Raw genomic sequence first — 24,055 nt, 5'->3', positions numbered from 1 at the left:
GTCAATCCCAATCCCCTAGTTCATCCCACCACCACCACCACCACCACCACCCCGCCCTGGCTTTCCCCCCTTGGTGTCCATACATTTGTTCTCTACATCTGTGTCTCTATTTCTGCCTTGCAAACTGGTTCATCTGTACCATTTTTCTAGATTCCATATATATGCATTAATATATGATATTTGTTTTTCTCTTTCTGACTTACTTCACTCTGTATGACAGTCTCTAGTTCTATCCACCTCTCTACAAATGACCCAATTTCGTTCCTTTTTATGGTTGAGTAATATTCCATTGTATATATGTACCACATCTTCTTTGTCCATTCGTCTGTTAATGGGCATTTAGGTTGCTTCCATTACCTGGCTGTTGTAAATAGTGCTGCAATAAACATTGGGGTGCATGTGTGTTTTTGAATTATGGTTTTCTCTGGGTATATGCCCAGTAGTGGGATTATTGGGTCATATGGTAATTCTATTTTTAGTTTTTTAAGGAACCTCCATAGGGGCTGTATCAGTTTACATTCCCAGCAACAGTGCAAGAGGGTTCCCTTTTCTCCACACCCTCTCCAGCATTTGTTGTTTGTAGATTTTCTGACGATGCCCATTCTAACTGGTGTGAGGTGATACCTCATTGTAGTTTTGATTTGCATTTCTCTAATAACTAGTGATGTTGAGCAGCTTTTCATGTGCCTCTTAGCCATATGTATGTCTTCTTTGGAGAAATGTCTATTTAGGTCTTCTGCCCATTTTTTGATTGGGTTTTTTGTTTCTTTAATGTTGAGCAAGTCGCCATTTATTTATTTATTTTTTATTTATTGTTGGCTGTGTTGGGTCTTCGCTCCTGTGCGAGGGCTTTCTCTAGTTGTAGCAAGCGGGGGCCACGCTTCATCATGGTGTGCGGGCCTCTCACTGTCGCGGCCTCTCGTTGCGGAACACAGGCTCCAAATGCACAGGCTCAGTAATTGTGGCTCACGGGCGTAGTTGCTCCGTGGCATGTGGGATCTTCCCAGACCAGGGCTTGAACCCGTGTCCCCTGCATTGGCAGGCAGATTCTCAACCACTGCGCCACCAGGGAAGCCCCTGAGTTGCCATTTTTTGATGCAGGGGCCAAATTTGATGTGCATTCCTCTTTAAAAAATCAGTAATTTAATATTGAGTGAAGCAAACATACTGAAATTAAATTGAGTCCAAATGACGGAGTTTGAAATATATGATTTTCACAGACTCTAAATGCTTAGATGTTGTAACTCTGGGACAGTTACCAACCCATTTCCCAGGATCTAATATCAATTTGTGATTTCTTACATGACATTATTTTGCTGTAAGATCTAAAACACTTGATTCTTTAATTTGAAAACTGTTTATTTGTAAACAACTGTCATAAGAAGCTGATGAGTAAATGAAATAAATATGTTTCATATAAAATGTTTGAATTGGTTCTAAATTCTCTTAGATACAAATATCTTTTATTTTTAACTTAGTCATTTATTGCTGTTTCTTTGTCATGCCCTTTGTCATACTAACTAGAAAGAGCCAAATCTTGCTCTGGAGATGTCATTCAATGGGTATAAAGTTTCAGTCATGCAAGATGAAAAATTGCTAAAGGTCTGCTGCACAACACTGTGCTCATGGTTAATAATACTGTACACTTAAAAATTTAAGCAGATACACCTCATGATATCTGTTGCTTAACGTGTTTTTTTATAAATGTTCTTTTTTGTGAATATTTGGTAGAAGTTGCCCATAAAAATAATTAAAAAACAATTTAGAATGTAGGAAATAATTTCAGAGTGTATTAAGATATGAACATATTTTAGAAGTGACCTAAAGTCACAGTAAATTGAATGCTTACAAATTTCTCTCTCTGCCTATTTGATATCTGGGTGAGAATTTGCAGAAAGCCCTTGTCTGACGCTAGTGATGAATCAGATAAGTCACTCTTGAGATATCCTTCTGTAACTATCTATTGGTAAATTAAACAAACAGAGGTACTACAGACGTTAAATCAAATGGATTTCTTTTTCTAATTTCTTGTGTTGAATAAGGGTTAGCTTCACTGAGTTTCCTGAACCATGTGGTATGTACCAAGTAAAAGCTTTCTTTATCAATATTAAAATTGTTTACCATAAATTTGATAGAAATAGAGCAAAAGAAAGAATGTGATAGTGGAAAGAGCATGGACTTTGGAGTCAAGTAAGCTTATAATAAAATTCTAACTCAGGTACTAATGGTTGCCTTGGAGAGTTATGTGCAGACCTCTGAGCCTGTGTTTTCTCCATTTGGTAAAATGACTCTAGTTATAACAACTTTGCAAAGTCATGTGAGGATTAATAATAGCAGAGTATACAACTCCTAGTGGGCCCTCAATAAATGCTAGCTATTATTATTACTTGAATACAGAACTCTGCACAGAACCAAGGTATTTCTGTGGACCTTGCTCTCTTCCTTGTAAGGCTCTTAGATAAGCATCAGTAATCTGGAGAGCCTCCTACAGAGTATCCAAATATTGTCATATTTAAGTATCTGTATAATCAGTAAACTCATTAAAAGTTTACAAAATAATTGCCAAGTACTAAACTTTTCTATGATATATTTACCCAGAAATTTCTGGCACCCTTTTGCTTTTTGGACATTTCCTTTTTAAAGCTTATTTTTTAGATTTTAGCCACTCTTTATAACCCATATGATTTGTAAGTAACTAGATTCCCTACTCATTCAGTTTGCCAGCAAGCATTAATAAAACCATATTATCATTTATAGTGTCACATGTGTCTATGAGGGCACACACATAAAATGTTTGAAGAAAATCTCAGCACAGGGACAAGGACCTTTTTGGTTGTTTATTCTCTTACTGCCACTGCAGCCTCTGATTTTCTCCTATAGTGGCTGTCTATCTTTGTGGATATCCTAAGCCCACTCTCATCATCAAAGTTATTCCTCCCATCTAGGCATATAATTCAAATGCACATTGCTTAGGAAATCCATTTTGCAGTAGAAAACCATAGGTAACTTTTACTGTCTGGGTGGACAAATGTGCCTTTTCCACAACAGTCACTCTTGTTAAAGATGAATGGGTTTGCCTTGTAGTTCCTGTACCCATTTTTACCTGTGTAGCATTGGGAATCCTCTGCAGCATCCTTGTGCTCAGTGCCCCTATGGACTTAAGGAGGGAGCATACCCTTCCTAGAGCACACATTCATGCAGAAACTGCTGGGGCTGGAACATCTGGCTCATTAAGTGTCTACTTGCAAAGGACTGTGTTGAGTGCTACGTCCCATGAAATTTAACTAAAAACAACACATCATCGTTTTCTGACATTTCGATCAAGGTGGACATGACCTTCCTTTCCTTAGTGATCACCAATTGCAGAATCTTAGCCACTTCTGGTTTAGGTGATTCTGTTCTTAACCTTACTTCATTGATCTGTTTTACTCATTTCAAGGTTAATGTGAGGCATACCTACTGAGAGCTAGAGTCTGGACCTTGCTTCAAACACTTTTAACTCATTCAAGCTCAATGAATTTCTTGGCAGGAGAAGAGTATTGTTATTCCCATTTTATCTAATAAAAGAAACAAATCCAGAAAGGTTCAGCGACAGCTATAAAGTAGAGAGCCATGACATGAACCTGGGTGTGTTGACTGCAAAGTCAATGCTGTGGGGGAACCAATAATGAGTAAAGCTCAGAGACTCATAGTCTAATAAATGAGAGACAAGAGAAAGATCTCCTTGATTTCCTAACCTGTTTTCTTATTTTTCATTGCATAGATGTACTTCATACATCCCCCTAGAGTTTAGAGAATTGCCTTATGATAGTGTCAGCTGCTTTCAGGCCTAATCCAATGCCTTGCAGATATCCTTGCACGCACCCATTCATTTTCCAGCAAGTATTTGTCAAGTGCCTACTATATGTCCAGTGACTGTAGGCAAGTCATTCAACTCTTCTGCATCTCAGTTTCCACATCTATCAAATGGGAATAGTAGTCTCTAAGATAACAGTTTGTTATGAGAATTCCATGAGGCTTGTGTAGGTGCTCAGTAAATTTCCATTCACTCATTGCTTAACAATGTTTTTAAACCCTGACAATTAGGAATTGTCTGAGTGGGAACATTTTACTGTGATTTAGGTTAATTTCTATAAATACAAGTGGTAAATGTTTCCATTCTTCAGAAATTAAACCAGCAAATGGAGTCATGAGAGTCATGATTTTAAGTTTAAAATACCCTGATATTCCCTCATTAAAAGTTATAAGATAATTGTTCTTTCCAGACTTATTTGCACTTGCAAATTGGGGTTGAAATGTGGAAACCATTTTCACAATTATGTGCTAATTTATAGAAGAGGGAATCTGAAAATCACAGTGAGGTTGTAATGTCCATAAAGAGGAACAGACTCCTCTTGGGAAATTTATGAACCCTGAAGAAAGCTGAGAGCCCCTAGTTGCTTGGTATAAAAATACTACAATTATTTATATATTCCCTTTACCTCCCACCCCCATATAAAGTGCCATAAATCTAGTGTTGTAACATCAAGGTCAAGTTTATAATAAAGCACTTTACATAACAGATTGTGGGACTACTCCCCATTTGGCAAAAGACATATTCCTGAGCACCTTGAGATGTGTATCAGAGAGCCAGCCTTCTGGATGGCATCCTTTACCCCATGTGGCACAGCTGCTAGAGCCCATGGGTCTTGGTGCCAATCTTCGTGCATCACAGTTCATCCTTGATAGAGCTGGTTCTAGAACCCTAGTTTTTCAATTCTAACCCAACAACCATCAGTAGTTTGATTCATTTAGGTAGTAGTTACTGAGTACCTATTCCTTGCAAATGAAATCTGGATTGACTAGTGGTCTATAAATGGCCTGAACTTTTTCTAATTTTGACTTTAAGTTTATGGGTATCCCACAAAAGATAGATATTTAAGAAAAATCAGAAATGTTTGTCTTGGGGAGCTGTAGTGACTCCAGCTGTTTTTTATTGGATTTAGTTATTTCAAATATCCTGAAATGGCATGTGTGCTTAGACTACAAAAAAATAAAAAATGTTGTAGTTTTTTCATCAGTATGCTGCTTCTAACTGTTGAAACCAAATGGTTTTAGGAGAGGTGGACTTAAATGACCTATATTTGGTCCTTCCACTAGGGGCAAAGCACTAGGAGAGGGGAGATAAAAAGATGATTAACTCTGCTTTCAAGGACCTTATGGTTTAGTGGACAAGAAACACCTAAATAAAGAAAAGGATAAAGCAAAGTCTACAAAGTCAGTGCTATAATAGAAAGCAGAGAATGTGTGGTGAGTATATAGTGAAGGGGTCAGAGGAGATGTAGGGTGAATGTGCCCCTTGACTTAGAAGATTAAAATGACATAGTGGACTGAGATGTCAGAGAAGGTAAACTAGAATGACAAAAGCATGGTTTTAAAAAAGGCATGGGGCTTCCCTGGTGGCGTACTGGTTGAGAGTCCGCCTGCCAATGCAGGGGACACGGGTTTGTGCCCTGGTCCAGGAAGGTCCCACATGCCGCGGAGCGGCTGGGCCCGTGAGCCATGGCAGCTGAGCCTGCGTGTCCGGAGCCTGTGCTCCGCAACGGGAGAGGCCACAACAGTGAGAGGCCCACGTACCGCAAAAAAAAATAATAAAAAATAAAAAAATAGAAAAGGCATGGCCCTACTTCAAGCACTTGCTCTTCTATTGCCAAACCTGCACTGATATAGAGGCTGCTACTGAGTGCCTGCTAAGAGAGTTCATAAAGAATTTTAGCCTGTAAAGGCTCAATTTGCTTGTATTAAAATGATTACTGGCTAGCTCCAAGAATATAGAGAAGTTTAACTGAACACTAGCAGATTCAGGAAGATAAAGAGAAAAAAGACTGGTGACACACATAACAGAATAGACTGATGAAAGGCCAGCACAGTGAAAGCCAACCAATAAACTTGACACCAGAAGAGACTGACCCAAGGAAACCATCTTCCTATTGAACAAAACAAACTGTGAATCAAACATGCATGGGAAGGAAAAAAAAAATTGTTTTCTTAAATTCAGTGTGAGGACATTATTTTGCTTCACAATGAATTTTTGTATTCACAAAAAAATTGAAATGATTAATTTAGAAAAGGCTTTTAAATTTTTATCATAAGCTGATCACCACCTATGCTGTGTTTGCCAAGCATGTGAAATATAATATTGGCTTTATCTGTCCTCTAGAAAGAATCTCTAGGGTTCTATCATTTGTTGCCCCCTGAAAACAATTGCTATCAGCCCATCCAACTCTTTACGTGGACCTCCGATTGGTTTTCATAACAAAGACTACAGGTAGATAAGGGCAAGAAGGAATGCAAGGAGAGATGAGGACAAAGTGAAGACCATGAATTGACAAAAGTCCTCTCATTTCAGGTGAAAAAATATGAAATTCATTGTATTTCTCAATACCAAAGAAAAAAGTACGTTCTGTGCAGTAGCCTGGTTTATTTGCAAGAACCCAGTGTACATTTCCAGTACAATCCGATAGATGAATGTGTGTGCCCAGGAGTACATGCTTGGGTATATGTAATTGACAGCATCTTGAAAGTGACAGGTCAGTGCCTAGCAACGCACCTAGGAAGCCAGGTCATTTGACAACGAGTAGACCTCTAGACGGAAAGCTCCATCAGGGCTCATAGAATCTGCTCTTTGCACCCTCCTTCAACTCTTTAGACCTGGGCTCAGAAATGCAAGAGTAATGAAAAAGCCTGAATTCAGACTCTGGCTCTACCACTGACTAGGTATGTGGCTGTGGACATGTTCTTTTCCCTACCCTCTCAGAGCCTCAATTTTCTCAAGTGTAAAAGTGTAAAAGTAAGGGTAATGATAGTATGTAATTCCTAGCATTTATGGGGATTTCATGCAATTGTATATGTGAAGAACTTTTCATGCTACCTGATACTTAGGAATATAGATGGTCAATATAAAAAAGACCAGGCTGACTCTCCTTCCTCCCAAACCTGACCCTGAATGGATTAGAAACTGAACCAGTGAGTGCGTTCACCAATGTACCATTGCTTTACACATCCCTTTCCTAGTGCTCAGATCCTAGAGCTCTTACCACAGCCCAGGTACCTCTGTGACTAGGCTGCACTTTCAGGCCAGAGCTGCAGAAAAAAGGGTGCTCCCTGAGGTTCTAGGCAGTGGCCCATATTGAATTACCATGTCCAGAGGAAGGCTCTGACAACAGTGGAGCCTTCTCAGCCTTTCCATCAGGTTGTCATTACACAGCCCAAAGACGTAACTAATGTCAAAAATCCATGAGAAGGCAAGACTCAAATTCAAAAGGACGTAAAAAGAAGGATTATAACATTATGTACACCTGGGTGAAATAAGGGCAGCTAGGTGCAATTAATGAGCCTTTGAATGAAATTTGGAACGTCCTTGTTGCTCTGTAATATTCTGCTGTGGAGATTGAAGCGGGAATGGAAAGGGCAGCTCCCCTCTCTGAGTTTGTACTGCTTGGCCTGCCTCCCTCACACCAGAGCCTGCCTCCCTCACACCAGAGCCTCCCTTCGGACCAGAGCACTGGAAGTCTTAACTGCCACTCATTCCCTTGTCTGGCTCCCTGCTCTGCTGCACTGCCTAGTCAGTCTTCTTTGACTGGAAATTCAACATCCCCTGCAGAAAATCTGCAGTGGCACTTTGAAGTTATTTGCATCCACTCTGAAGAACCTTTTAGTTCTCGTTCTAAATTGAATGCCTTCGTGGTTTCAATCCCCTGATAAGCAGGGCAGCTGGATTCTACAGCAGTCATACTGGGTCACAGTTCTGAGTCACGTCAGTGAATTGATGCATAAAACTGACAACATCGTAAATCTCTTCATGGCAGGTAGGAAACGGAAATAACCAGTGCTAGTCGGTAAAACAGTTATACAATGTGAAGAGTTTTGTTCCAAGATGAGTAAGGCATACATGCCTATCCTGATTTGTTGACAGCACTTTGGGGGTTAGCTGAATTCCCACAGGGAATCATATTGTAGTTTGGTTTGGACATATTCTGGAGATAAGGGTGTAGCCATTTACCACCCCAGTCCTAGCACAATGCCATACGGGAAAGCTTGATACAGTGCCAGGAAGGTCGATCTTCCTCCTTCAGCTATAAGGTTGCCTGCCATTCCCCCACTCTGCCTGATGTGGCAGAGACCATGAGGCAAAAGAGAGAATGACTTTGAGCCCAGTTTTCCTACTTAGTATTCACTCTGAGTGAGTAATACACATCTCAAAAGGGTGGGCGAAAAAAAAAGAGGGTGGGGAACAATGACAGGTAGTCCTATGTATCATATGCCTAGCAGAGGACTGGCTGAACTCAAGTACACTCAGTACTGTCACTTCCTTCCCATCCCTCTCTGCCTTCCACATGCCACAACCCCTTCCTGCTAATAGGTGTTAGACAAAATATATTCCCATCATCACAAGCAACAGCTTTGACCCTCTGCATTAGCCCTGTCCATAGCCCAGTAATGCACAGCCAGCATCAGTATTTATCTCAAGGTGACACTTGTAATGGATGATTGGTGCACTTCTTAATCCATTTACATAATCCTTTCTGCTTTGCTTGCAGTTATTTTCAGGGCTTTAGCAGCAATAAAATGGTTCCTTTCCCAAGACAGAGTTCATTCACTTTAAATCTGGCTTGATTATAGCTAAACTTATGACATGTCTTTACAACGGAAGGGGAAAAAAGCAATAAATTATGCACAGTAATTATTTAGCATTTATTCAGCCCCCACAGTGTCCTGGGCTCAGCATATAACAGTTGGGGGAAAATCCCTGCCCTTGAGAATCAAAGGCACTCAAGGCAGAGCATTAGTCCAATTGCCATTTAATTCCTTATTCAAGGGGTCATTGACCGTATGGCCAGCCTTTTAGCTGACTTCATGGGGTTAAGTGGACTCTCCACCCACTCGTGCCTTCTTTTATTTCTGTTTCATTCAGATGCATTCTACTGACAGCATCCTTAGCCTTTGACCTCTACCCCAAAAGAGCACTCCTTACCGTTCCTCAAGCAGTTTTGGTTTAGGACTAAGACATTTAATGGGGCTAGAATCCAGAGTAAGCCTGATGATAACTGCCTAACGTTTGTGGGATTCCTTCTGTGGTGGCCTGGCTGGTGACATGGGAAATGCACTCAGAAATGGTGTGGAACCCGGAGGTGGCGGCGGGGGGGGGGACAAAGGACTTTCTTATAACTGCATTCTTGTGAGAAGATAGTCATGTACATTCACCCGCCAGACAATTTGGATGCCAAATAGATGGGTGATTAGATGGATTTTGAGACCACAAATTAAAATTTAATTTATATACTACAATAATACAAATTTAACTCAAGTAAAATATTAATGACTAAAATTTGAAAATTTAGGGTGATGCTCTTAATTCATAGAAGTCCCAATAACCAACCCCCCCCCCCCAGATAATCATTTACATAGAATAACGGCCAAAAGAGAGAAATAGAGGAGAAAGATCTGAAAAAAATTTTTTTTTTAATTATTGACCATTTGACTTTAAAGGAAAAAATTGAAGGAAAAATCAAAATGAATCAAGATGAATAAAATAACCAGCATTAATTAATACCAGGCACACTGCATTCAATACTTCAAATATTGCTGTGAAATAAGTAAAGTTATACTATTTACATTTTATAGATGAAGAAGCAGAGGTTTGGAGCAGTCAAGTAACTTTCCAACTAAAAGGAGGCATAGCCATTATGTGAATGCAGCTGTAGCTTTACTGCAGAGCCCAAGCACTTAACCAGTATTCTATACTGCCATCTAGGACCCAATGCACAAATATCCATCATATTCACAACCCCCAAAAAGCCATGTCCTTTGACATTTTAGTTGACCTCGGAGTTAAAATGAAGCCAAAACCTTTTTATTCCTCACATTTACTTGTAAAATTTCACTGCCAGGTGCATCGATTAGAGTAATTCTTCCTAATGTGTCCCTGATATAATTCAAATTGTATTTAAGTAATGGCTTACAGTCAGGAGTTATTTAGAATCAAGAAGATACACACACACACACACATTTTTTAAAGCAAAGACAATTATTTTAAATTGCTGAATGTTACATTTTCTTTCCTTGGAACTTTTTTTTTTTTTTTGCATTGAAAAAGTGCAAGGAAAATTGAGCCAAGATATAGATTTAGCTAAGTTTTTGAAGGTTTTCTGTTTTCTGTTTCTGTTTTCTTTGCTGTTGTTGACTTTTTTTTTTTTTTTGAAGGGCAGATAGGATCAAAAGAGAAATTAGATTTTCCATCTTTGGTGTTTGGGAGATCCCAAGGATAGATTCAAGCCCTGGGTTAAGGCTGTCCTCACAGAATCTTCCCAGCCTGTTCGCAAAAATGTGTGCCGAGTGTGTATGCCATAGTTGTGCACTTGCTTACACGATGCTGTGTTTCTTACAGTTGACCTGGACAGGCTCAATGATGACGTCAAGCGTTACAGTTGCACTCCCAGGAATTACTCGGTCAACTTGAGAGAGGAGCTGAAGGTGACCAATGTGGTCTTCTTTCCACGCTGCCTCCTCGTGCAACGCTGTGGGGGAAACTGTGGCTGTGGAACTGTCAGCTGGAAGTCCTGTACGTGCAATTCAGGGAAAACTGTGAAGAAGTATCACGAGGTATGCCGTTTTCAGATTTCTTTGTTGCAGTGCTGCATTTAGCCCTTTTCAGCTGCAAAAGTCTTGTAATCTCTAGGCTGCTGGGAAACAGGGCCATTGCGTTGGTTGTTCACGTTGTTCACTGCACAGGGGCACTTCCCACGGGGATGACTGGGAAATTGTACTCAAGCTAAATTTGCTAAGCTAGGTGCCCTGGGGAGAGTGTATCCTGAAGAAGAGTTTCCTTTTTCTAACCCTTATTCATAATATACTATGTGGGTTGACAACAGTCTTGTTAGTATACACAGTCAAATGTATGATGCAGTAATTTGAGAGCTTACTTGGCTTCCTTATAGAAATATGATGGGATTCATTTACAGTGTATGACTGCAAATCTAGGTTATGTTAAGAAAATGCTAAGAGCCAAACTTTAATTCAATCAAGTCATTGAAAAATGAAGCAAGGTAAAGATAGCAAAATATAAATTGTCAGAAAAGATACATTGTTGGAGACTTTTTCATTCTCTAAATATGGAAATATTTTTCTTCCAGAAGAACTAATTTTTCCTAAATATGACTGAGTGCTCTGAGGAATCAGCTCTGAAATTATGCAAAAATAAACAAAAGTAAACCTAAAGATATAAGAGGAACAAAAATTTAAGGAGAGCAGTAAACTTTGATGATAATAACAAGGAATGCATGTAAGCCTTTACTGTGTACCAGACATCATTGTAAGCAATCATTAGCTCACTTGGCAGTTTCTCCACAATGCTGACAGGAGAGTGCTATTTTTATTCCCTTTTTATAGATGAGTAAACTGAGACCAGCAGTAGATTGACCAGCGTGACTTGGTCAGTAACTCACAGAGCCAGGACCTAAACTGATCAACTGTTTCTAAAATCTATATTCTTATCACTTGTAACACTGTGCTCTCTTTGTTAAAAATATATAGCACTTTATTGAAGATTAAAGAAACAGTGGACTTCAGGGGAGTTAGCACTGCTCTTGAAATTGACGGCAACCCTATTACTTCCTGATTTTGTGAGTCACTAAAGTTTAGAGATGCGGTTTTCACGTGCGTGAAATAGGACTAAGAAATTATATCCGATAATCCCGTACAGGATGGTTCTGGGGAATCACATAAAACGGTGCATATGAAGTGCATTTTGTAAGATGTGAAACATCTTTTTGAAATATGTCTAAAATATAAACTAAAGGATTTCCCTGGTGGCACAGTGGTTAAGAATCCACCTGCCAATTCAGGGTACATGGGTTCAAGCCCTGGCTTGGGAAGATCCCACATGCCACGGAGCAACTAAGCCCGTTCGCCACAACTACTGAGCCTGCACTCTGGAGCCTGTGAGCCACAACTACTGAGCCCACATGCCACAACTACTGAAGCCCACATGCCTAGAGCCCATGCTCCGCAACAAGAGAAGCCACTGCAGAGAGAAGCCTGCACACCGCAAAGAAGAGTAGCCCCGGCTCGCCTCAACTAGAGAAAGCCCATGCGCAGCAACAAAGACCCAATGCAGACCAAAAAAATATATATATATGTATATATATATATATATATATATATATATAAAATATGAAGCAAACACTATTGTTAGGAATTATTGTTTGAGTTGCTTTTCATCAGTATCCACCAAAACAAAGGAATAGATGGTGCTCCCTAAATAAAAATCTCCCGCTTTATACAACCATTTTGTTATGCTGAAAACAATAAAACAATAAGTTAGGAGGTAATTTCTGAGCTAAATGAAAAGGGATACGTCATAAACAGTATTTTCAACTTGGGAAATGCAGGAGGTCGGAGACCATAATAACTCTGCTTACCTCAGACAGACAGGGACACACGATTTTAGACCTGCATAGAGCTGGTTTTCTTAGTCACAAGAATTTCTTACTCCACCCCACAGTTTTCAAAGTAAAAAAAATATCTGTTCTCATATCCAGAGAATGCTGTTGACTGTGTTCATTGTGTTTTATTTTTGTATGACCTGATGAACTCTAGATTGGACTTTGTCCTTTGTGTCTAAGAACGTGAATTTTGTATTGTTGAGTCATACCCGGAGGACAAATGCAGAATTCAGTAATTTGGTTCAAGTTAAAATAAGCCAGGAAGTGACAAGATCTCTACATAGTCTTAACTGTAAGGAAAAATATGTGAGTTCAGGCCTTTGATGCTTTATTTTCATCTTGACTCTCTGCTCAGATAGAAGTTGCAGTTTGATTTTTTAAATTGCTTATTGTAGAAACACAGAGTTAAACATACACCCAAAAGGACCCTCACCTCCCAGACAGTTAACTCTGAAGGAGTCTGAAGGGTCCTTTTCTTAGGTCTATTCTCGTCTCTGTACACAGTAGCTGTTACCTGTAAATTTCTGTTCACAATTAATATCTAGAAGGGGAAGCCCTTGATCTCTTTGTTCAGTCACATGAGTGGGTCTAAAATGTTGGCATATTTTTGAAACTGCTGTCTAAATCATGTCTTTGAAACATGTCATGATATTTTTACTTCTCAGAGTCTGCTGAGCTCTGTACAAAGTCACTTTGCTGAGTTCTGGACAAAGGGACAAAACAGCATACCTGTTTTGTCAGTAACTGCATACCTGGAACACACACAGCTGGCACACTTCCCCCAAACTCCTAAAATACCTTTGAAATGTGTCACAGTGACCACTCTGTCCAGTGCCCTGTGGAAAAGAGCAGGAGGCTTGTTCCATTTGCAGAAGTGGGGGTTGCTTGAGCTCAGTCTCATTAGGGAAGAATCCTTATCCTCTATTCTATTAGTTCTATGTCTGTATTCTTAACTCAGAGAAATGAGAAACTGGTTTCCCCAGCTCCTGGTTGTAACTGATGAAATGTGAAATGAGTTTTCATGAGAGATGAGCACCCTTAAGGGGATGACTAGAACTTGTCACATAAGCAGGCCTGTATGACTCCACAGATATTTCAAAGCTCAACATTTAAGGAATAAAATCCAAGAAATTAAAAATGTATAATTATAAAATTACCAATAATTAGAAATTATAAATAGAAGTAAGTTAATATCATTGCTCTTTTCCCAGGTCATGCGACTTCTCCTGTAGGGCTCTGAGCATTTTTTCACTGTGCAATAAAATGTTACCATCTTATTATTTCCTGTTCTCAAAACTTTGTAGGTATCCTGTTAAAGTATTTTTCCTTTTTCCTATTAACCTTTCTATGCTTCTTGGAATATGTAGGATATAAAAAAATACTTTTGGTAGTGATTCTTAACAAAGGGAAAGTTCCAGAAAACATATTGTGTAGACAATTAGAGGATGCTATTATTTTAGTTATCTTTCCTTAATAATGTGTAATGAAGGGATATTTCCTAAAAATATGGTGACCTTTTAAATTAATATTTACTGGTTTATTTTTTTATTGTTTGGTCTCCTGGCTATATCCATTCAGTAAACAGCCAAAACCTAGGAGGCAACAGAGAGAGAAAGATAGAAGTTAATTTTCTCTGTCCTTCCTCTCATGATTTCGTCACAATGCTGATATACCTGCACTATCTGGTAGAACTTTCTGCAGTGATAGGAATGTTCCATATTCCAATCTGGTAGTCACTAGCAACATGTGGTTATGGGGTATTTGAAATGTGTGTAATGCAAATGAGAAACTGAATTTTAAATTTTATTTAATTTTAACTAATTTAATGTAAATAGCTACACATGGCTAGGGGATACCATATTGAACAGCATAAGCCTAGACACATCTCTGTGTCTGGCAAATTTACAACATCTAGAATCATTCCTGTTGCTTGAAAAAATGACTTCGGAGGATTCTTTTTATTTTAACTTTACTTTAAGTATATACGAATTTTATATTAAAAATTTGCTACCCATTACAGTTTGAGTTAGAAGACGTAAGCAGATATTTATATATATGAAACAAAAGATTAACTAGAGGTAATAAAATGTTGAGCTTTAGACTTGAGATAAAAGAATGGTACTTTTAATTTTTACATGTTTTAAGCATCTATCATTGAAACAAATTTCGGTAAAGTTGCAAATTGAAACCAGTGAGACAGGAAAGCAATTTTTTAAAAAGGTTTCTACTCTATGGCAAAGGCAATGAGTTTTGGGGTTATGATTATAACTAACCATAACAAAAGTCAAGAAAATCTCTTTTCTATTCTTTTTCTGGAAACAGCATTTCTAGAGCTTATATAGAGTCTCCCTGCTTCTTCCCCTTTCTCCCTCTTTGAGTGAGACCATGAGACAACGCTCTTGCAGGCCTTTCCTGTGTGTTCTTAGAAGAGACAAGACAATAGAGAAAAAAAATCACACAACTCAAGAGAGAAGATGTGGGCTCACATGGGAGGCCACCTAGGGCCAGCTACTTAAAACTCCCCAGGGCCTTGAGTTTGCTCACTTACTCCCCACGATAACCTACAATTTTGAGTTCCCAGACAGATCTGAAATTATATGATATCCATTCATCTACTCTCTAGATCTTATTTTACTGAAATTGTGTTAGGAATGTAAACAAATTGGTGGTTGAAGTGCTAAGTAAATGCAAACGAACAAAGATATATGATCTGGAACAGTTACTGTTTATAGAATGCTTATAAAAAAGTTTATTTGCTCTTCGGTAGTAATACCTGTGCTACTTATCTCTTGGGGATCCTGGTAGAATGAAAGCATCTGAAGACTGTAAAGCACTAGACAGATGTGGGTGGAATTTTCTGAGAATGTGGTTGGGCCTTCTCAGTTCTGACTCCCTTATGACCCAAATGACTCACTGGTGAAGTGATTCTCTAAGTACTATAAAGTGCATACATCCTTTCCCTTGGAGCTCTGGCTTCACATTAGGCCTTCCTGCCAAAGTTTAGCAAACCTGCCTTGGGGTATGATACTCCCCAGGTAGACAAAGACCTATCTGTGACATGAATGATAATCAATGCTAATGCAGTGCTTTGAAACTTGGTGGCCAGCTAGGCTTCCATTATGTTTTCTGCATTTGGTGGGCTGAACGTGTAGTCATTAACCCTCTAAAGTGCTGTCAAAATCATTTACCTGTTTAGTTCTCTGAAGGTAGAACTGTGGCTAAATACACCCCAAAGTGCTCACAGAAAATTTCAATTATAAGTAAATGTTCACTTACTTTTAGAGGTCAAGATTGCATTTTGAAAATTCATGAGCATTGTATAGACCCATAGTATAACCCCCGCTTTGGTCACCTTCATACTTAGCTTGTCAGCAAAACAGTGCTGAACTCTGTTATTTGTGTCTTTCTTATTGAGGACTATGTCTCAGCTTCCCTTGAAACTATCACCTGCAAGATGAGCAATGACCCAGGTAGAAAATAATATGTTATCCCTTCTCAAAGTATTTTTGCTTTTAGTCACTTTGGGTTTCAGAAAAGTTGACTACCAGCCCTTAAAAATCTTAACATTTTTCATAAAGTCTATAAGCATGAAAGAAATCAAAATGGAAGCAAAAAATATGAAGCTTTTTTTTCTTAAGATAAGAAACTATGTGTACTGAATGCTACCTGCTTTAGGAGTTGGGTAGAACCTTAAATAAACTCTTAATCATTCAGGTTTATACAATGCATGTGTCCTGAAATATGTACTTGTGTTCCTATGTCAGCCATTAATTTGAGAACTGTCAAGGCCTTAACAACCTTTTTTATATTCCCAGTAAACAAGAACTCAACTTGGTAGATAGCTTTTCTGCCTAGTATTGTTTTATTAGCGTAATAGCTTTTCGGCAATGATTCATTCAGTGGTTTATCGGCAACAAGGCGAGTAACCGTAGTAAAATATCTTTTGTGTTATGGTAATTTGCAAACTGAGAATCTTTGATTTTGTGTAGTGGTATGAAAGCTGCTGGCTCAGTCATTCTGCATTTAGTAAAAGTCAACTTTCCTTGGCTTCCTGTGGTTTTCCAGATGGTGGAGAAGGGCCAAGGTTGCCATTTTCACCCATAGGTGATAAGAAATGGCTGGCTGCTCTTCCATGGATTTTTATTTCAGTGTGTGTGCTTGCAGCTGCAAATGAAAGCTCAGAAAATAGGAAAGCATTTTGTGATGGTACCTATTAGTGTGTCCTTTGGCAGCTGTAATTAATTCAATGGTTCCTTTCCTTTAAAGGTGACCAGATAACCCATAGACAGTTTGCTTTCTCAGATAAAGGCTTTTCATTTTTCTTTTAACTTTTCATGCTCTCTCAAATCAGCTTTGCTTTCTTCCTCCTTTCAATGCTGTATACCTGAACCTAAGACTATTACATGGTCTGAAAGCTTTGAACATCAGTGCTGTGATCAGCCAGTAAAGCAGTCCAATTTCCACTTTGTTCAAACAACGCTTTCCTGTCTTGTCTGGAAAAGTGTCTGCCAATTCATTTTTCTCCTCTTATCAGCAAAACACATATATACTGTGCTCACAAGGCTTAATATAAAACACAGGGAAAATCCCTGAACAATCAGGAGACCAGTTAGAAAAACTGGCCAGGCTCTGCTCTCATCCCAAAGCACACACTTTCATTTGTCGTCAAAAGAGGAAGCAAATCAACAGAGCACTGATTTTATAGATATCAGTCATGGCAACATATTAGGCTTTGATAATGGTCTTTTTTAAACAGAGAATATTTATCATATGCTCAGCTTCTTAGGAATCATTTTGTTACCCTGAATATTCCAACTCCCAAATCTGGTTTATAGGCTGGACAACAGTGACTAATATTAGAGAAATTCTTGGCAAAGTTGTAGGAACCCAACCCTTAACCCCTTCCAAGGCATTTTGACCAAATACGGCACAATAGGGCTTTCATATCTGTCATGGGCAGGGTATTTAATACCCCAAAATGCAATATACTCTTCATCCATTGCTTTGGTTACTTTTTTTTTCACAGAGACACAACAGCTTTTATTTTCTTTAGAGACCCAGCAGGAGAGCACATGGGAGCAGGGAAAGGCAAATGTCATTGCCATTCTGCTCTCAATACTTGAAATTTTATTTCACAATCGTGAAAGGCTTAAAAGTGATGCAAAGCATAGGCCACTTCATTTTGGCCTCTGCTTTATTTCTTGGCTTATTTTGTTTTGCCCCGTCTGTTTGTTGGAGGTTGGGGTAGAGGAGATGCAGGGAGGACACACCGTGAACATACATGCCCATACTTCTGCACTGGCAGCATCACCCACCACGTTCACCCAGGTACATTCTTTAGCAGCTATTGTGTTCCCAACATGCTGCTGACCTGCACAAACAAAATTTCAATTTCCAGGTAAGGGCACTAGTTAGGCCACATGGAGTCAAATACTGGTTACACCAGTCACTGGCTCTGTAACCTTAATCTCTCTCTTTCCTTATCTGGGAACAAAATTAGAAAAGTACCTATCTCATAGTATTGCAGTGACATCCAAAACATTTAATAATTGCAAAGTCACAACAGAGTGTGGCATCTAGTAAAAACTCAATAATGTTAGTGATTGTTTTTGCAATCCTTGTCCTCAAGGCACTGGTAATACAATTAATAGAGAGAAAGCATTATACGTCATGTGAACTTATGTGATACATAGTGTAAGTGCAGTAGAATTGCAGGTAAAAAAGATAAGTAGCTATCAAAACTGGCATCTGGACTACCTTTACTACAATCAAGTAGTTTTGAGTCTTTATGCCTCCCTCATGAACTCTCCTGGGGCATTCCTTCCCACCCAACCCACCCCAGTTTTGTATTCACAATATTCTTTTGAAGCTCTTCTACAAATGGGACTCGGTATTTCACTCTGTGTTAGCAGAGTCCAGGCTCCTTAGCTTTATTGAACATTGAACAAATGACCTGCCCCACAGAACTCTTATGGAACAACAGGGCTAAATGCTAAAGTAAAGGGGACACGTGAGGACTGAGGACTCTAGGCCTAGTGTCCTAATAGATGGTTTTGGTTTGTTTATGACTTGAAACAGGTAATGTGAGGATGAGAAAATTGCTGGGAAGACAATCCATAGTAAAAATTTGTGGGGATGCCATGAAAAGTTATACAGCCTTGAAAGCATCTAATCTTCATCTAGGACCAACGTATACCAAGCATCAGGTCCCCATTTAAGTTCACATGTGTGCCTGACACAGCTTTGAGACACAAAAGGAAATCGTAACCACATTGGAGAGGTGTTGGGTCCTTGGGTTCGAGTGTGCTAGAAGCCTAGAGGACAAAAGCCCTGCTCCAGCTCCAGGTTGCCAGAAGACTCTGGCCCCTGGCCTCCTTTGGAATCTCAGTTCTCCTGCCTATAAATTGTGAATAAAGATACCTTCTCTACTGTGTGACAAGGTTTGTCTGAGGGCAAACGAAATAGTGCATCTGTGCAAATTCTTTGAAAACCATAAAATGCTACATAATACGTGTAGCATGTGGTGTCATGCAGAGTTTAGAGTCTAAAAGGGAAAGTAGAACAAAATCAAAAATAAAGGCTAACAGGAGCTTCAGAATATAAAACAAGAAGCAATTAAACTGACTGTGGAGTGTATAGAAAACCAGTATTTGTGCATATGATGGCAAATATTGACTTCAGTGAAGGCCACACTAGGGAAGAAGAGTTAGCTCCTATTTAAACTTAATAATTCAAAAAATTACATTTAAACCTATTAATGTAAAAAATTAAGGATATACTTTATTAATTCAAGAAATGTCATACTGTTATACAGGTATCAATGTACAAAGATCTTAGTGGAGCATGATCTGTTTCGAATTGTAATAGGTATTATATCTTAACAAATATGTAAGAACATACACACATTTTCAGTTATTTATGGCCACTAATGACCTTCGTCAGGGCAAAATGTTTTACATCAAGCAAACATTTAGCAATACCAGCATATTATGTTCATGACTTTATTCGTTGTCCTGTCTAAAGAGATAATAATATGCTCAGTATTATATTTATCCATAACACATGCTTTGGTTAGAAGAATCCTTATGATAATATTTGGGACAGCACTTGGCACAAAGCAGCCCCTTAGAAAGCTCTCAGTAAATACCTGCTCAGACACCTGAAGTCATCGTGGTACTGCAGGTAGGTAATGCAGGAGGCATTACTCTATGATCAGTGAACTCCATTACTTTAAGGAGTTGATGATTGTCTGTAAAAATATTTATATGTGTGCAATCTAAGAGCAAGCATATAGCTTTCATTGGATCCTCAAAGGCTTAAGAACCAGTTGTCATAAAGAGAATAAGTGGTATGTAGTTGAGTTATACTCCAGGTGCTTTCTAACAGGAAATGCTTTTTGTCCTAGGTGTTAAAGTTTGAGCCTGGCCATTTCAAGAGGAGGGGCAGAGCGAAGCACATGGCTCTCGTTGACATCCAGTTAGATCACCATGAGCGGTGCGACTGTATCTGCAGCTCAAGACCACCTCGATAAAAGAATGTGCACATACTTACATTAAGCACGAAAGAACCTTTATTTTAAGGAGGGTGTGGTAAGGGACCTCTTTCCCACCAGCAACCGAACTTACTATTAGCTTGCAAAGCAATGAATACAAGTGGCTGCTGAGTTTCAACCTAGCTTTGTTAGTGCCATGAGTAGAAAGGTGTATCATCAATCTCTATATCCAAGAATATAGGATTGCATTTAATAATAGTGTCTGAGGATATATATGTATATATATCCATGTCTCTGTGTAAATAGATCATATGGTTTATTCAGTATATATAACCAGGTACACCAGAGCTTACATATGGTTTAATTACCTAGACCCTTAAAATCTGACAAAATAAGGGACATAGTAAATACATGGAACATGTCTTTGAAGATTTGGAAGATGAATTTGTTTAAGTTTTGAATCACAAAACAATTTTGGATCTTGCTCTTTTAAAGAAAGCACCATGTATATTAAAAACCAATAAACGAGATTTTCTTATGCATATATCTTAATTATAAAAAAAGAAAAAATATGGTTTCTGGGAAAAGCACATTCCTAACCATTTTTCTCACGAGATGTACTACATACTTGGCTATATAGACAATAATTACCTGTCTCCAAAAGCATGTCATAATAATATAAGTGCTTTAGAAATAAAGCCATTAAGGCTTCTTTTTTATGTGTCTTGCTGACACATGCAAATTCATTAACACCTATCTCCAAAAAATTCTCACAAGGTTTATTATTATAGTTCTATAAGAGACAATTTATAAGCTATAGCAGAATTGTTTCTTTTCAAAAACCTCTCCACGGAAGTAACTCCTTTGGAGAATGGCATGAGGACTCTGCATGAGCCTTTCAAAATAGTGTTCATTGAAAAATGTGGGCAGTTGAAAGTCAAAAAAGTGAGCATTGAAATATTAACATAACTGGGAATCAGATGGAATATTTGAATGGGATCCATATTTAATAATGGATACATACTCTCCAAATTATGCCAGTTAATTTTACGTATCTTGCTTTTGTGTTTCTGTCTCTTCAATATACAGACATGGATTTACAATGACATTTTATATTTGGCAAGCCATTATGGACTATTTATAGCCTAGAAGCTTTTGTGTATTAAAACAACCCAGGTTTATTGATGTAGATTCCTAATCATGTACTCACTCACCATTCAATTCAGATGAATTCCTGTTTCTGACCTAAGTGAAATTAGATCTGGGGTCTCTGGTTCTTTCCAAATCTATGGAGCTTGTTCTAAGAAGCCACACTGGAAATTGTGGGTGCACAAGTTCGGCCCTGCTCTACAATAGGAAGCAGTCTTTGCACTGGGGGTTATTATTGGTACTTAGAGTAATTTTTCCTCCCCGGCTCCTTAATGTCTGTTAAGACCTCAGAGACTGACCCCAGGCATAAGAAGTGATTCATCATTCTCCAAAGCAAGTCTCTTAAGAGAGTGACACTGAAATCAAGATAGCTCAGGGGCTGCTCAGAGAGAATGACAATTTTCTTCTCACCTTGAAAGAAAATAGGAGAGCCAGTTTCTTCCCTGAGTCCAGGGCCCTACTGATTACAGCCAAGTTGAGTGAGGGCTATGTGACTGGGGCTCATTAAGTCCCAGTGTCAGAGGAGTGGCCTAAATATACTTGGATTTCTGAGCGTGGTGCTTTCAGGACCAAGTTCTCAACCATCCTTAGGAGCTCATTTCTGCTCAGCTCTTTGAAAGGCCAATGCTTATTGAAGATGTTCCTTCAAAAATTCCCGGAAAGCGACCAGTGTTTTTACCTCGGGGGATGACTGGTAAAAATACTCTATTGCTGAGTTGCCCGAAATCCCAGATCACAATCAGAAATAGCTGAGGCAGACCCTCTAGTAATCAGGAACCACTCTTCCCCTTCATGCCTCTTACAAGTTTCCAATGAAAACATAGCCTTCCTGTACCAAAACCCAAATTTGTGTTATATCACTCTAGCTGGTTCAGCCATAAGTATGAAGAATTAGAGTGTTCTACCCAGTTTTCAATAAACCTTCCAGGTTGCAATGACCAGGATGGTTTTCAGTTAAAGCCCCATTTGTACTTTTTATTTATTAGCTGAAATGTAAGCAGGCATATTCACTCACGTCTTTTTTTCTTTCCTGAGTGTTTTATTAAAACTTCTCCCTTGGTTATCTGTTATCTATTGCACTTCTAACATGTAGCCAATAAATCTGTTTCACTGCCATCAAAGGGATAAAAAGCTCACCGTACAAATTACATTTCAAAATAAATCCTAATACATCCTCATTTCTGCATGGCTCACACACCTGGAATAATGCCTTCTGTTCAATATGTTCTTATAGGGCAGAGCACTTTTGTAAGTAGAATTTTTCATGTTTTTTGTCATATCAGTAACATGCAGCTTTTTCGTCTTGTAGCATTTTCTATAACAAATGTAATATGCCTCCTATCTTCATGAAAAATAAATATTGCTTACGAACAAAACTACTCCATTATTTAGTACTCAACTGCAGTTTTAAAAGGTGCACAATGTTACAAACTTACTTCCCCAAACACATGCAGCTGCTTGGAGTGACAAGATTGGGTGATTTCTGCAGGCCTGGTTTTTCTAAAATAAACAGTATTTTAGAATGTTGTTCCCTGAAAACAGGCTTTTACTTTGTCCCTTCCTGAAGCCACCGGAAACCGGAAATTAAGTGGGACTTGGGTTTTGTTGTTTTCTTGCTGCTGTTGTTGCTTCTTTGTTTGACTGTTTGTTCCCTGCAGGCCTTTTAATGAAAGATATTCTCCTCTGACATTCCTTACTTTGGAGAGTACACAGCCTCTCTCTCCTTGCGGACCTGGAATCAATAACATTATGTCCACCCTCACACCTTTTCCCCTCTAGATGGACACCCCAGCTGGTGGGCAAGTGTTATCAGCTCAGTTGTTTATAATCAATACTTTATTTCATTATTTGGAAACAAACCCCCCCAAATAATGCCTGAACCTAAAGCGTACATTAAAGTGACCAAAAATATTTTAAAATAATAGATTTAAAGATCATATGTAGTTTTCCTTCATAACACGAGTGCTTTCAGCTGGACAGTAAATTACGAACCATCTCAAATCATGTGAAGGCAGATGATCAATCTGGTAGCATTTGTAAGGATTCCTGGGAAGTGATCTGTGGGAGTTGGAGACTTTTCCTCCCAGCAGGTGGGGGGCTGCAAGTATCATAGTGCATCAGAGAGAAAGCTAGAAGGCCTTGGGTATAGTGACAAGTCTGCCACTTTCTGGACCAGTTTAGGGGCTACACTCCTATAGAGTTTGGTGTGTGACGTGTTGGTGGGGGGCAGGGGCGGTGAGAGTGGGGGCGCAAAAACTGAAGAGAGCTCTTCTCTCTGCAAGAAATTTTGCTTTTGCTCCTAGCTCAGTCTTCATCATCATCCCACTGGAGACAGGATGACAGCGGCACAGGGTTGGATGAAACTCTGCCACTTTATTTAGTTTAGTGGTTTTGAGTTTGGGGAAAGGGAGTAGAGACATGTATTCTGTGGCAAGAATCAATTTTACTATCGGAAATACCAGCTAGTGTGTGAGTCAAAGTATGAGGAAAAACGGGGAAGGATGTAGAGTAGTTTATTTAGCTAACCGGGATTTTCATGTACAAAAATCATGCTAGCCATATATATATAAACAGTATTTTAATGCAAATACATTAAGAATTTCATTTTATTTCCTGAAAGGTGCATGTGTCCAGTTTTATATTAGTAACTCAACAGATGTCCAAAGTTTTCATATTCTCCTAGGGTCCTCTGATAGAACATTAAATTAAATTCATAGATTAGTATTCATGCCTGAAATTCTAGGCAATACAATTTTATTTATTGACAGCTCTGATCAAATATGCTAGAAGAGAGAATATTTATAATTCACTGGTTTTATTGACATTCACTTAAATTCTGTTGTTTTTTAATGATCAACTTACTCAAAGACTACACAGGCCTTTAGAACTTAACATAATACACTGGGATATCTCCCGAATATCATAGTTTATC

The 24,055-nt window shown here is 38.8% G+C and overlaps 1 protein-coding gene across 2 annotated transcripts in view; it reads left to right on the top strand.

Moving 5' to 3' along the window:
• Positions 1 to 22,514, top strand: part of PDGFD (platelet derived growth factor D) — a 237,227-nt gene extending 214,713 nt beyond the window's left edge. For both annotated transcript variants that reach the window (XM_079929781.1, XM_079929780.1), the window contains exons 6-7: positions 10,427 to 10,641; positions 19,888 to 22,514. In XM_079929781.1, coding sequence (XP_079785907.1) covers positions 10,427 to 10,641; positions 19,888 to 20,013 — 341 coding nt within the window. In that variant the 3' untranslated portion in view covers positions 20,014 to 22,514. The remainder of the gene's footprint in view (positions 1 to 10,426; positions 10,642 to 19,887) is intronic.
• Positions 22,515 to 24,055: the final 1,541 nt, after the last annotated feature.

The sequence above is a fragment of the Stenella coeruleoalba genome (genome assembly GCF_951394435.1).
Source record: "Stenella coeruleoalba genome assembly, chromosome: 8".
In the NCBI taxonomy this organism is placed as follows: domain Eukaryota; kingdom Metazoa; phylum Chordata; class Mammalia; order Artiodactyla; family Delphinidae; genus Stenella; species Stenella coeruleoalba.
This window is presented reverse-complemented; position numbering and strand designations above follow the sequence as displayed.